This window comes from Maniola jurtina, chromosome 4 (genome assembly GCF_905333055.1).
Source record: "Maniola jurtina chromosome 4, ilManJurt1.1, whole genome shotgun sequence".
Taxonomy (NCBI): Eukaryota; Metazoa; Arthropoda; class Insecta; order Lepidoptera; family Nymphalidae; genus Maniola; species Maniola jurtina.
The window spans coordinates 12,496,684-12,509,429 of record NC_060032.1 but is presented as its reverse complement, the minus strand read 5'-3'; the positions used below and the strand labels follow the sequence as shown (position 1 = coordinate 12,509,429).

At 37.6% G+C, this 12,746-nt stretch overlaps 1 protein-coding gene across 2 annotated transcripts in view; it reads right to left on the bottom strand.

The window, feature by feature from the left end:
- The window catches only part of LOC123864418, a 92,157-nt gene extending 79,936 nt beyond the window's left edge, over nucleotides 1-12,221 (bottom strand). For both annotated transcript variants that reach the window (XM_045904830.1, XM_045904831.1), the window contains exon 1: nucleotides 11,910-12,221. Coding sequence is in view for 1 of the 2 variants with exons in the window: in XM_045904831.1 (XP_045760787.1) it covers nucleotides 11,910-11,982 (73 nt within the window). In the remaining variant the exon portion in view is untranslated. The remainder of the gene's footprint in view (nucleotides 1-11,909) is intronic.
- Between the last annotated feature and the right edge of the window lie 525 nt (nucleotides 12,222-12,746).

Sequence of the window (12,746 nt, the reverse complement as noted above, 5' to 3'; positions counted from 1 at the left end):
CTGAACTATTTTTTGGCTACATGTCCAGTTGCTGACTTCTTATTGCTTAACTTAAGTGCAACGCGCACCGGCAGAGCCGAGGTCCAGCGTCTTTTTAATAGCAGCTCAGTACGTTCTATAGATCTCCTATCTTAATTTCGTTTAGCTTAATTTAATTTTTGTTGAAGTAAACTTTTAGAAGTGCTTTTGAATCGTCAAAATAATTTCAACAGTAGATAAGCTGAAGTTAGGAAGTTTTCAAAAAGACTCGATTCCAACTCTAGTCCACCTGTATGCATAGGCCCATATAGAATGGTGGCAATTTTTTTTTATTTAAACTATATTTATAAGCTTGCGCTTGGCTGCAATCACATCAAACAGTAGGAGATTATGCAACCTAAGTTTAAACGCGATAAATATAGTTCGATAGATTCCTTTTCAATGTTTATTCAGATGCAAAATAAGTGCCTAGATATTTTCTTATACCTTCAAAATATGTAAGAGCTAGGTACCTATGCCATTAGCCGGCCACCTTAACCGCAAGAACGCCTAATTGATTTACCCTCAGAATTCTGGTTTACCAAGTTATAGATAGGTACGTATAAACAAAATGATTTGAGCTAACAATTTAATAGGATTTTCTAGTGAATGTGTGAATGGCTTCCCGGGGCTAGATGAAGTTAGGAATTTCTGCGCCCCCTCTTATTAGATTAACCGCTGTCTGCGACTGATTGGGGGCTGCTAACGTAGGGGTTGCTACCAGACGGACGGTTTGAACTCCATTAACTAATTACAGTAATGGTCTGGGAACGGTCAAGATCCGTTGTAAAATTACTGATTGCTTGTATCTAATATCTATCTACATCATGAGTTAAGCTGCTTCATAGGTCCATGTATCTACGCCTATACTAAGGTACCTATAGTACGCGACAGGTTGAGATAGCAATCGGGGTATGCGGCGGGGGGACGCCCCACACACTCGCACGTCACCCGCGCACCGGTTTAGCGCGAGGGCTATGCGGGTGTGTAGGGTATTCCAACCCCGATTGCCATCTCGACCTGTCGCGTACTAAACCTATAAGTGCCACGACCGTCTAGAGTGAAGTCGCCTCCTGCTCGGAAGGTCGGGAATTCCCGAAAAGATCCCGCGGCACGTACCTCTAACTTTTTGGTGTTACTATGTGCATTTTAAGCAATTAAAGCTCACTTGCTTTAACGGTGAAGGAAAACATCGTAAGGAAACCTGCATGACTGAGAGTTCTCCATAATGTTCTCAGTGGTGTGTGAAGCCTGCCAGTCCGCACTTGGCCAGCCTTGCGGACTAGAGCCTAAACCCTTCTCATTCTGAGAGTACACCGTGCTCAGTAGTGGGGTGGCGATGGGTTGCTCTCAGGCATGCAAATTTCCTCACGATGTTTTCCATCACCACCAAAGCATGTGATATCTAATTGATTAAAACGCACATAACTCCGAAAAAAAAATACTGCCCGGGATCGAACCCTGACCTTTTGCATAGGAGGCCGACGTCTTAACCACGCTATCACCGAAGTCAATTAAAAAATGTTTATTTAAAATGAAACTACGATCAAAAGCGAGCCTGAATATAAAAGCCGAATGCCCCCAGGTGCATTCTTTAACGGCTCAGTAGCTCACAAAAGCTCTACTTAATAATAATATGTGATAATGGGCGCGCAAAGAACTACATTATTTCCAGCCTTTTATAAGGGCTTACTCGTAAATACCCTAACGATAGCTTTTAATCCTCTTATGAAATTGTTATTATACACTGCGTCGTTGCCATTATTTTGCTTTTAAACTCCACAGCTCGCTTCCCTATCGTTTAATGTAAAAGTGTGAGAAGACAACTTGGAGAAATTGCTTGTTACTTATTAGCTAAGCGAAGTTAGCTTAAAAAAAGTAAGATCCCACTTGTCTAGACTAGAACTTTATAGAGAAAGAGCCAGCGCATGCCAGACCTTCGTTATTTTATAAAAGCTGAAACTTACCCTGTCTGCATATTGTCCGCAAACCACAATTGATTGCGGAATTTTGTTGTATACCCATTCCTACAAATGACTTTTGAACCTTCCTGAGGCGGAGCGTAGAGGAGTCGCAAGCCTGTTATGTAGATACGTTATGTAGATACAGCTCTTATATAGGCATGTTACGTTATTTAGATACAGCTTTGTAAGAATTTTGTATTAACGCTAACATCAAGAAATTTAAAACAACGCTCCACTGGATAGTTTGCAAAGAGCTTTTTCGCGTAGTAGTCTAACAACACAGTTTATTCGAACGTTACTCGGAGCTTGTTCGTAACAATGAGAAAACTATGGCCAACCTCGTTACTGGGAACTATGTGGTAAATTGCGACTCTCGTACAAAATTAACTTTTAGGCTTTCAGGCTTTAACATCGCCCATAAAATAGCTTTGGTACCCTTTAGCTGAATGTCGTTTGCACATCACAAAGATAAAGATGGTAACATAAAGTTACAAGGTCTACTTAGGGTCACAAGACAAATTTTATAAAGGTCTTCATTATTGTTGTTGTATTTTAACCAGAGAATACAACGATTTTATAACCAATATAAATCTAGACATTGCACATGACGAAATAAAAAAAAATACTTAAAGATATTTTGGGAAAAGTTTCCGGAAAATGTTTTAAGTAAGAAGAAATATAGATTTTATGATAACTATTTCTTTTATGCGGATAGCTTATCATATCCACCCTTTGAGATCAAAATTCTCTATTTCACAGACTAGAAATTTCACTGTGGTCAGAGTAATCCGCTATACGCTCAACTTACCTGACTAGAAATTATACCACGCTCAGCCCGTAATCCGATTTCGGGAACTAAATTACGGGAACGCTAAATCTTGTAAAAGAAAGTAGAACCCCATTTTATCTTTTGATATACCTAGATTACATTTCAAAGGTATTTCTTCGAAATACAATTCGTTCTTACTCAAGTTTGAATTTCCCGACGGATTGCCGACCATACTTTTATTTAGGTAGGTACTTACTCAAGTTTTTCTTTTACAAACTGTTATTTAGGTACCAGCAGTATATTAAATGACAAAATAGACATCCGCCTCCTTATCAGAGGTCGGGGGTTCGATCCCGGATACGCACAGTGGCGCACCTCTACCTTTTCGGAGTTATGTTCGTTTTAAGTAATATCACTTGCTTTAACGGTGAAGGAAAACATCGTGAGAAAACCTGCACACTTGATAGTTCTCCATAAGGTTCTCAAAGGTGTGTGAAGTCAGCCAATCCGCACTTGTCCAGCGTGGTAGACCATATAAACGCCTTCTCATTCTGAGAGAGGAGACCCGTGCTCTGTAATGAGCCGGTGATGGGTTGATCATGATGATGATGAAATCTATGAAGAAGTCACGCGGTTAGAGTACTTCTCCTACACTCGCCATTTCTATCACACAATATTATAAAGGCGAAAGTTTGTATGTGTGTGTGTGTGTGTGTGTGTGTGTGTGTGTGTGTGTGTGTGTGTGTGTGTGTGTGTGTGTGTGTGTGTGTGTGTGTGTGTGTATGTTTGTTACTCCTTCACGCAAAAACTACTGGACGGATTTGGCTGAAATTTGCAATGGAGATAGATAATATCCTGGATTAGCACATAGGCTACTTTTTATCCCGGAAAATCAAAGAGTTCCCACGGGATTTCAAAAAACCTAAATCCACGCGGGCGAAGTCGCCGGCATCGGCTAGTAAAGTATAAACTACATCCGACATACCTACTATTACATACTAAGTTATAGGTGTGGTATGATGTCAAATGTGGTAAGTTTTTGAAGAAAAATAGGTATGTGTCCTCCACCTCTCTATACAAGGTACGTGGAGGATAACTCGCGTCTGCTCGCTTTTAGGCTAGCAAAACAGCTGGCTCTCGAAAATTTCCATTAATCCTGCCGCAAAGCCTCCAAAGCGATGCAAAACTACTACGCCATAACTGTACATTTTATATGAAATGACGCATTAGTCTGAGAGCTAATGAACGGATTGTTCAAAACGTTTTTGTCGCTGTAGATTTCACGTACCAAGGTAAGTAGTAAAAAAAGTTTTTCTCTCTCAGTTTTTAGCAGGGGTTTAAACAAATGTGGTCTAATATATTTTCAGTACCATCACCTTAGTGTCGTATTGACCCGCCAAAAGTGAAAAAGCTTCGAGGCCCTGTACCTACATAATATACTGATATACCAGCAGTATATTGAAGAGTTATTTGAAGAGCAAGCCTTCATTCGTGTATTGAACGCTGCAATGTGACCTAAATATTTTTGCCACAAATCCAAATCTTTGTCTAGGAAAAAATAGTTCTTCAATTCTACTAATTATCACAGAACACGACGCAAAAACTCAATTTTAATTGGTGTGGACTGTGGATGTGATTTGCGAAGGACGTGAAAAAAATAAACGTTATCATAATCAATGTAAGTATATAATATACTCGTACATACAACATTACATTTTTAAGAACTACTAAATAACGTAGCTTTGAAAAAGTTTTATTACGCCTGTAAAATTACAAGGGCAATGTCTGTTTTTAAGTTTTTATTACTTAATGCGCTCTTAATATTCCAGGCGCTACAAATATTTTTGATTATAAAACATTTTGGTTTGTGATACGATTTGGGTTTATCTACCTGGATTTGAGGTCGACATTATAGAAAACTACCAAGCATACAAGTTTACTCACGATGTATTTCTTCACCGTTAAAACAAATGGTATGTAACTAGTACCTACTTTTTAAACGCCCATAGTTTCGAAAAGTTAGAAATACTTGCCGGGGAATTAACCTCAGATCTCCGTCGAATAGGAGGAGGAGGAAGAGAAGGAGGAGTAGGAAGACAAATCTTAACAATTAAGTTACCACCACAAATTTGTAGGAATCGTTACGGGCAAACTTTCGTAGGACCCTAGAAGTACTTTATCTACTGGTTCAGTCATAAAACCGTTTTCCTTAGACAATATTTCAAATCGTTTAAACACTCAGAGCAAATCCTTCACCGCCTCTCGGTCTCCCCTGTTTACGCACGGCTTTTCAATTCGATGCGGATATTCTGCAGGAATAATGGACGAATGGGTAAATGAATACGACAATTTAGACAGCAGTAGCTTTGTTTGGCCTTTGAAATGCTCTTTGAATTTCAAAACACCTGCATCCATTGTATATATTGCTTCAATAGAAACCTTTAACACTAATTTAGTACGAAATTTTATAGAAACAAGTAGTATATAAATACAATAAAGTTATCGATAAGACTAACATGGAGTTGTTAAAGTTACCAAATATCATCATCATCATTATCAACCGGTAGACATCCACTACTGGGCATAGTGGTCAAGATCTCTTGTAGGTATTTCCAAATGACACGGAAATTCTCTGATGCTGGAATGGTGACCGCGCGCTGGCAAGTGCAGCTTTGGCAGACAGGTAACTCTAATGAATCGCAAGGAGCTGGTAGGTGGCAAAAGACGGTTGTGGTTTGAAGTCTCTATAAGACACCAATGTGCAGCAGTGGATGGCTGTCGATTATATAATATGTTCATCCATCCATCCATCCATCAGCCTGTATGCGTCCACTGCTGGACATAGGCCTTTCCAAGAGCGCACCACTAAACACGGTCCTCCGCCTTTCTCATCCACCCGCTCCCCACCACCTTCTTCAGGTCATCGGTCATATAATATGTTACTTAAGTAATTTTTTTCCTTCTTTCATCTTTTTCTATCAGTCGTAAAAAATTGTAGAGCACTCAGAAAAACGTTTCAGTTTTGTATACCTACTCACACATACTCGTACATTTAAAAACCGTACTTGTGACTGAAAAGCGTCGCCAGACCGTCAAGCTTACTAACTACTCATACCTACATACGTTTATTCAGTATAACTCGTGCTATTACACGGCATTTTCCGCATTAGTGTTCACGTGAAAGTCTCAGGTTACTACTCAACTCAACCGTGCAAAGCACACGCAAGATTTGATCCGACTGCATTACCGGGCTTTCCGACTTGAGACGGCTTGGATTAGAAATTATATTTTAACACTAAATGTCTTGACAAAAATTTAAAGCCTCAATAGCTTGAATATGGAGCAAAACCTAAAACTTTTACCCACTGCATTATACAGTATACTCCCTAGTTTTTTAGACCAATTTAGAGCTTGGCTAATACTTAAAAGGAGAGGGGACCTTCTATCATACCTCTCTTGGTCACTGCTCTTGACTAATACGAGTAGATTAAGATATACTTTGTGTGCAATTAAATATTTATCTGTCTATCTAACTATTATATTCATATGAGTAGAGTTAAAACAACAAAACATAGAGTCTTATAAAGTATTTTTTTTAACCCCCGACCCAAAAAGAGGGGTGTTATAAGTTTGACGTGTGTATCTGTGTATCTGTGTGTCTGTGTATCTGTGTATCTGTCTGTGGCATCGTAGCGCCTAAACGAATGAACCGATTTTAATTAACTTTTTTTTGTTTGAAAGGTGGCTTGATCGAAAGTGTTCTTAGCTATAATCCAAAAAAATTGGTTCAGCCGTTTAAAAGTTATCAGCTATTTTCTAGTTTTCTTGTAGAAAAGAAGGTTAGATAACCCTTAGGTTCATAATATTCAAGTGTCAATTGACAAATGTCAAACTGTCAAGATGGACGTTGCCTAGATATACATAATTATTTATTTGAAAATGATTTGTCGGGGGTGTTGAAAATTTTTAATTTACACTTGTTTAAATAAAAATAGTGAGCAAACAAGCGAACGAAGTCACCTGATGTCAGGTGATTACCGCCGCCCGTGAACATTTTCAAGAGCCACCGATGCATTGCTGGCCTTTCAGGAATTTGTTGGTCTGCACTCCGGCCCTTGATTAACTCCATGTTGTAATCTAGAGGGAACACCACCGATGGGAGTTGATTCCACAGTTTGCATGTGACGTACGTGGAAAAAAGGACACATCGGGCGACAAAGTGCAATTTTTTGAAATTTAGAAGAATAACATTCACACTGCATAACTTTTTCCTTTATGAACTGGATTAAGAAGAAAAAGTTTGAGGTTTAGTTTGCATAACCACCTGGTTGAATCAATTAAAATGTTCTCCTGTCCAGAATTAATTTCATAGAAAGTCTACGTACGCACACAAATATACTCGTACTCATTCTAAAGTATGCTGAGGTACATATATGTAGAGAAAAGCTCTCCAAGTACCAGAATACCAACTCGTTTTAGTTATAATTAGGTTTCAGGATGCAAATAAAAAACCAAAGGAAAACCAGAAATAATAATTTACAGGAGTGATTTTCAAATAATTTATACTACATATATACTGGCTTTAAGGTGAAGGAAAACGTTATAAGAAAGCTTTCATGTCTGAGAGTTCTCCATAATGATCTCAAAGTCTGCCAATCCGCACTTTGTCTTCTGTTTTTGCTGTTCTCAACTGATCAACCCCTAAGCATAGTCTATAAAATATCACAACTTCAATCTCTGATCTGAATTAATCTTATCTCTTGATTAGAGAAACAAGCCACTAAGAAACAAAAGCCAGTCCTTAATTACTTATTGTTTATTCGGTGTTAACTCTTGTTTATTTTTAGCTGGATAATTAACCACCCGCCTGCCATTTCGCCAACTTTCTTCAAAGGCTTAAAGCGTTAAGCCTGCGAAGAAAGTTGGCAAAATGTTTATTAAAGACCACTCTGAATAACGCTGATAGACTTAATGGATGTAAAACAGTAAAGTAAAATAAAAATACACATGAAAATGACCCTCTTGTTTTTTGGAAGTCGGTTAACTAGCTGAATTTTTACGACTACCTACTGAATTGTATTCTTTGTAGAATGATCAGAATAAATTATTTAAAAACGCTCATCATCACAACCCAGAAATTCGTAAATGGCACTATGTTCTATGATGCTCTACATAAATGTGTAGATACATACTGTTTCGTGATTGTCATTAAGTAATAGACGTCCTCTACTGGACATCAATCTCTTGTAGCCACTTCCAGACGCCATAGTCTTGCACCAGTTGAATTCAGTAGCTCGCTGCGGCTCGTTTGACGTCATCTGTTTACCTAGCAGGGGTTTGCCAACGCTGTACCCTTTATTTGTGATATCACCATCTAACGAGGTCATCAAATACTTTGGAACCCGAACGTCTATCAGTTCTTCGCACTACAACCACTTCAGCTTCGCAACCCGATAAGCTATGTTAGTTACGGTTATTCTATGGATCTGCTCATTTCTGATTCGATTATGTAGAGGAACTTCGAGCAGAGTACTTTCTATCGACTACTGAGTGACTCTGAGCTTTCTTATAAGGCCTGGTATCATCAATGGCAACACGCACTGTTTGAAAACTTAATGGTGTTCAGGCATTGAAGAGTTTCGGTCGAGAAGAAATGTCGAAGATTCCCGAACATAGCGTTCACAAAAACAAGCATTCCATTCGATCAGCCTGTAAGCGTCCACTGCTGGTCCTAAGCCTTTCCAAGAGCGCGCTACCAAACACGGTCCTCCACCTTCCTTATCCTCCCACTGCCTGCCACCTTCTTCAGATCATCAGTCCAGCGGGCTGGAAGTCATCCCACACTACGCTTACCAGAATGCTAATCAGTCGAGTTGAATTCAGCGGTTAACCTATTTCTCGAACTTGTGGTGTGTCATAACACACAAGTCTCCAGCACTGTAATGTAATATTATCACATAATCTGTATATTATGCATCTAAATTACGTGAATATCCGTGACATATAACAAGATTCCACAAAGAAACACAGTCGGAATACTTGAGCGCCGCTGAAATGATCTTATAAATGCAAACCCTCTCGTGTCGTGACAGGTCGGTGGCCTGAATGCAGGATATGTCGGGCACTATTAGATACAATGGAAACCTCTGCAGTGGACAAATTCTGGCTAAATTGTTGAGATTTGTATATAGAGCGAGATGAACGACATGGAACGCAGTTTTATTCACTCTGTACAAAATAATACATACGATAAGAGTTTAATCGATAATTTAAAAATGTTATTACACTTCTGACTAACAAAAAACTACGGAAAGATTTTACGTTTTGGAAGACCCTCTATTTAATAATCACTGAGAAATAATTAACTTTTGATATAGGCAAATACCGTATTATTTAATAATACTTTTCTATGTAGAGTTAGAGTGTATAGTACATACAGCATCTAATGCATAATATTAAGTTCAGATATACTTTATTTGAGCACCAATTTCCATTTAACCTGATGATTAAATCTTTGAAGCTGTTTTTAAAGATTTTTCAGCTTCAATAACAAGAGCTTCAATGGGCTACAGTCTATACCGAGTAGTAATTTTGATATTGCCAAATTTGTAACGATACCATCTATATTTCGTCAATAATGTATCGCTTGATTGTGTAGATAGGTGAAAAGGCTTTTTGAATAAAGGCTAGATTTAGTTTTCGGTATATATTGCAATATATATTCCAATCAAATTATTCCATGTCAATGGTGTCAACCAATAGCGTCTGTCTGTGGACCATGACATGTTTATGCCCATGAATATTACTCTCGGTATGGAGGCTTGTTAATATGGAACTAGGACAGACCCCACCAACGTGATTGCTTTTAAAATGACGATCAATTTTTATCATCTTTTTGGAATTTTGAATAAAGGCTTGCTATGAAATGCTATTTTAGTTCAAGATTGGAATCAAAGTTTATTTATTAGTAAGAAAATTGAATTAAGAAAATATATTCCCAACGAGGTTCCTTATTATTATTACTAGAATATTTTACATGAAAAGCACAATATCTTTTCATTAAAATCCTTACAAAAGCCACCTACGAGAATAGTCCTACAACGCCAATTAGTTGTAGTGCGTGGGACTCAGGGAGCAATGTAAAACGAAAATAGTGCAGAAAATTACAGTTTACTTCAATACCAACTCCTACGCAAGAAGTTCTTAGTTTTTGAAATAATACTAACTTCCCACGATTCTTAAGTAAATTCAGTATTCCAAAAACTTTAAGAGATGCTCTATTGTTATATTTGATTTTTAAATTTTATTCAAATTAAATTAGAAACAAGGCATAAGTTTATTGCGTGACAGTTCTAGATGGCAATCAGAGTTTGAGATGGGGGACGGGCCGCACATCTGCACGTCACCCGCGCTATCGCTATCACACCGGGTTAGTGCGGGTGATGCGCAGGTGTGCGGGGCGTCCCCACCCCGATTGCCATGTCGATTTGTCGCGTATTATAGGCACCTAAGCTTCTGCAACTACCTTCTTAACCATTCTTAGCTGCATTTTTCTCAAACATCTCTGTAACAATAAAATAAAAATATTTACAAAAGTTTATTCGTCTGTTAAGCAATTTTGACGAATTCAGTACAGAGATGACTTGCATCCTCAGAGATGGATATAAGCCACTTATCATCCCGGAAAATCAAAGAGTTCCCATAAGATTTAATTTAAAATAAATCCAGTCACGGGCATCATTTAGAAAGTATATAAAATGTTTTCATTTTTATATTCAAATAATTAAAGGAGATTGGCGAATCCCATAGAGTTTCAGACCCAAACTAACAGAACCGTGAGCATCAAGCCCACGTTCACGAATCAAACTTCTCATGCTCATTCTAGTAAACCAGTCTAACAAAAAACTTCATCAAAGTCTATCAAATAAAGTTGGGAGAAAAAAGATATTCACTTGTATTGCCATATAGGTAACGGTTATTTTATAATGTGTGCTTGTGAATAATTATATTTTTGATCCCCATCTTCTAAAAGTATCGTGCTTACACAAAAAATACTCAGAAAAATATTATTAAAATTAAATGATTTCTGAATCTGAACGGTTTTTAAAAATGCTGGGCCCAAATTCGCCAACCTCCTTTATGAAAAATAATAATAAAATGTGAAAGGTTTTCAGCGCCTGCGGCAATGAAATAGCAATGTTACTAATTGTTTTGTATGCATTATTAAAGTTACAGGCGCTATAAGACATTTAACATTTAAGCATACCTAATAAGTTGACCAGCTCTTGTACTAACTGTTTTAATAAAAACTTACAAAAGTAAATAATGCTAGGTAGCTTCCTGTTTATGGAAAGTTTTTGTATAGATTTGCATAACATTTTTAATAAGGCCGATACTTAACCTATTTTATCCGATTCGCAAGCTAATGAGGCCGGGGGCAGGGGGATTACTATCTAATATCAATCTAGAGGTCTAGTTACAATAATTTATGATAGAACATAGAGCCCTGAAACCAGTTACAAATAAAACCGTTCAAGTTCGAGTCAGACTCGCACACGAAAGGTTCCGTATCATCGTATAAGAAATAACACTTTATAATTTTTTTGTAATGTAACCGCGAAATTATGGTTTTCGGATTTTTTCCTACCTGCCAAATTTCATGATTCTTGATCAACGGGAAGTAGGTAGCTATTAGGTTTGATTACATTGCCTTGACAGACGTAGACAGACAGACAACGAAGTGATCCTGTAAGGGTTCCTTATTTCCTCTGGAGGTAGGTAACTGAACTCTAAAAAGAAATAAGTAAGTAAATCTAAAACTTAAATAAAAACTTTTCTGTACTCATAACTTACCCAAGATCTCTGTAGAACTCCAAGTCCACACAGGTAACTAAGATTATTTAATGTTGCATTGTCATGGAAACGAAATGTATGTGCGAAGTTTCATCAGAATTGGTTCAGTAGAAGAACAAATTCGTGGCAAGATTTGAATCAAATAGGTACTTACTTGTACTTGCTTGATAATATTAATAAAAAAAAAAACAACAACACGTGTGTCCAACGTGTAGGATGTAGGATCTCAGAAATCTAATCGTGAGAAAAATTCAATAATGCACATTATTACAAATGAATCAATATTTTTTAAACTATCGCCTTACCACAAAATCCGATACAAAGTGCAATCCAATCTCGTAAACAGTTGTCATTATCACACCCATATCCACTTGGCATCACTCGCTATCACAAATTATCACTAAACAAAACACGAAAAGTCAATACGTCTCACAGATCCTGAAAATACAGCCTCAGTGTGCACGCCATCTTATTTTCACGCGGAACGCTTCAGATTCCATTTTTGAAATCATCAATTGGCGGGGCGGCGTGACGTTTCATATTTTTAATTTATAAAGGAAAAAAATGGCAATGGTCATAATCTTTTACAGCCTAACGCGTGCGCGTTTTCCCCTCGATATTTCGCGACTGAGTGAAGGAACGTCTGTACCTGTTATTTTTCGTGATGGCGCGTGCGTAGAGGAGACCGTTCCCGGTTCAACAATTTAAACCGCTTGTTATGTATGTATACTGTAATTAGGGACAATTTTCACTTCAAGCACTTTATCATTAAAACCTTTCTTAAAATCTCCTTCACTTATTTTTTTACAAAAGGAGTTTTATTTCGGCCAGTATTTAAGTATTTAATTTTTGGTTTCAGCCCGTATGTTATTCAAAGAACTGTACCTAATTATACAGTTTTAAATAGTGGTTTTTATTTTTCTATCACATATACATTATCAGAAGATTTTATGTAAAACATTTTTTTTACCAGACTCTACTATTTTTTTTAAAGATCACCTATCGATACTTTTTTGTTTAAATAAAAAAGGTTGCAGTTTAAGAAGGTTGTCTAGGAACATTATTTTGCACACACCGCACGCTTCAGCCCTCCAGCGATCTTAATACGTCTCCAGTTCTCCACATACGGCATGCCTGCCGGG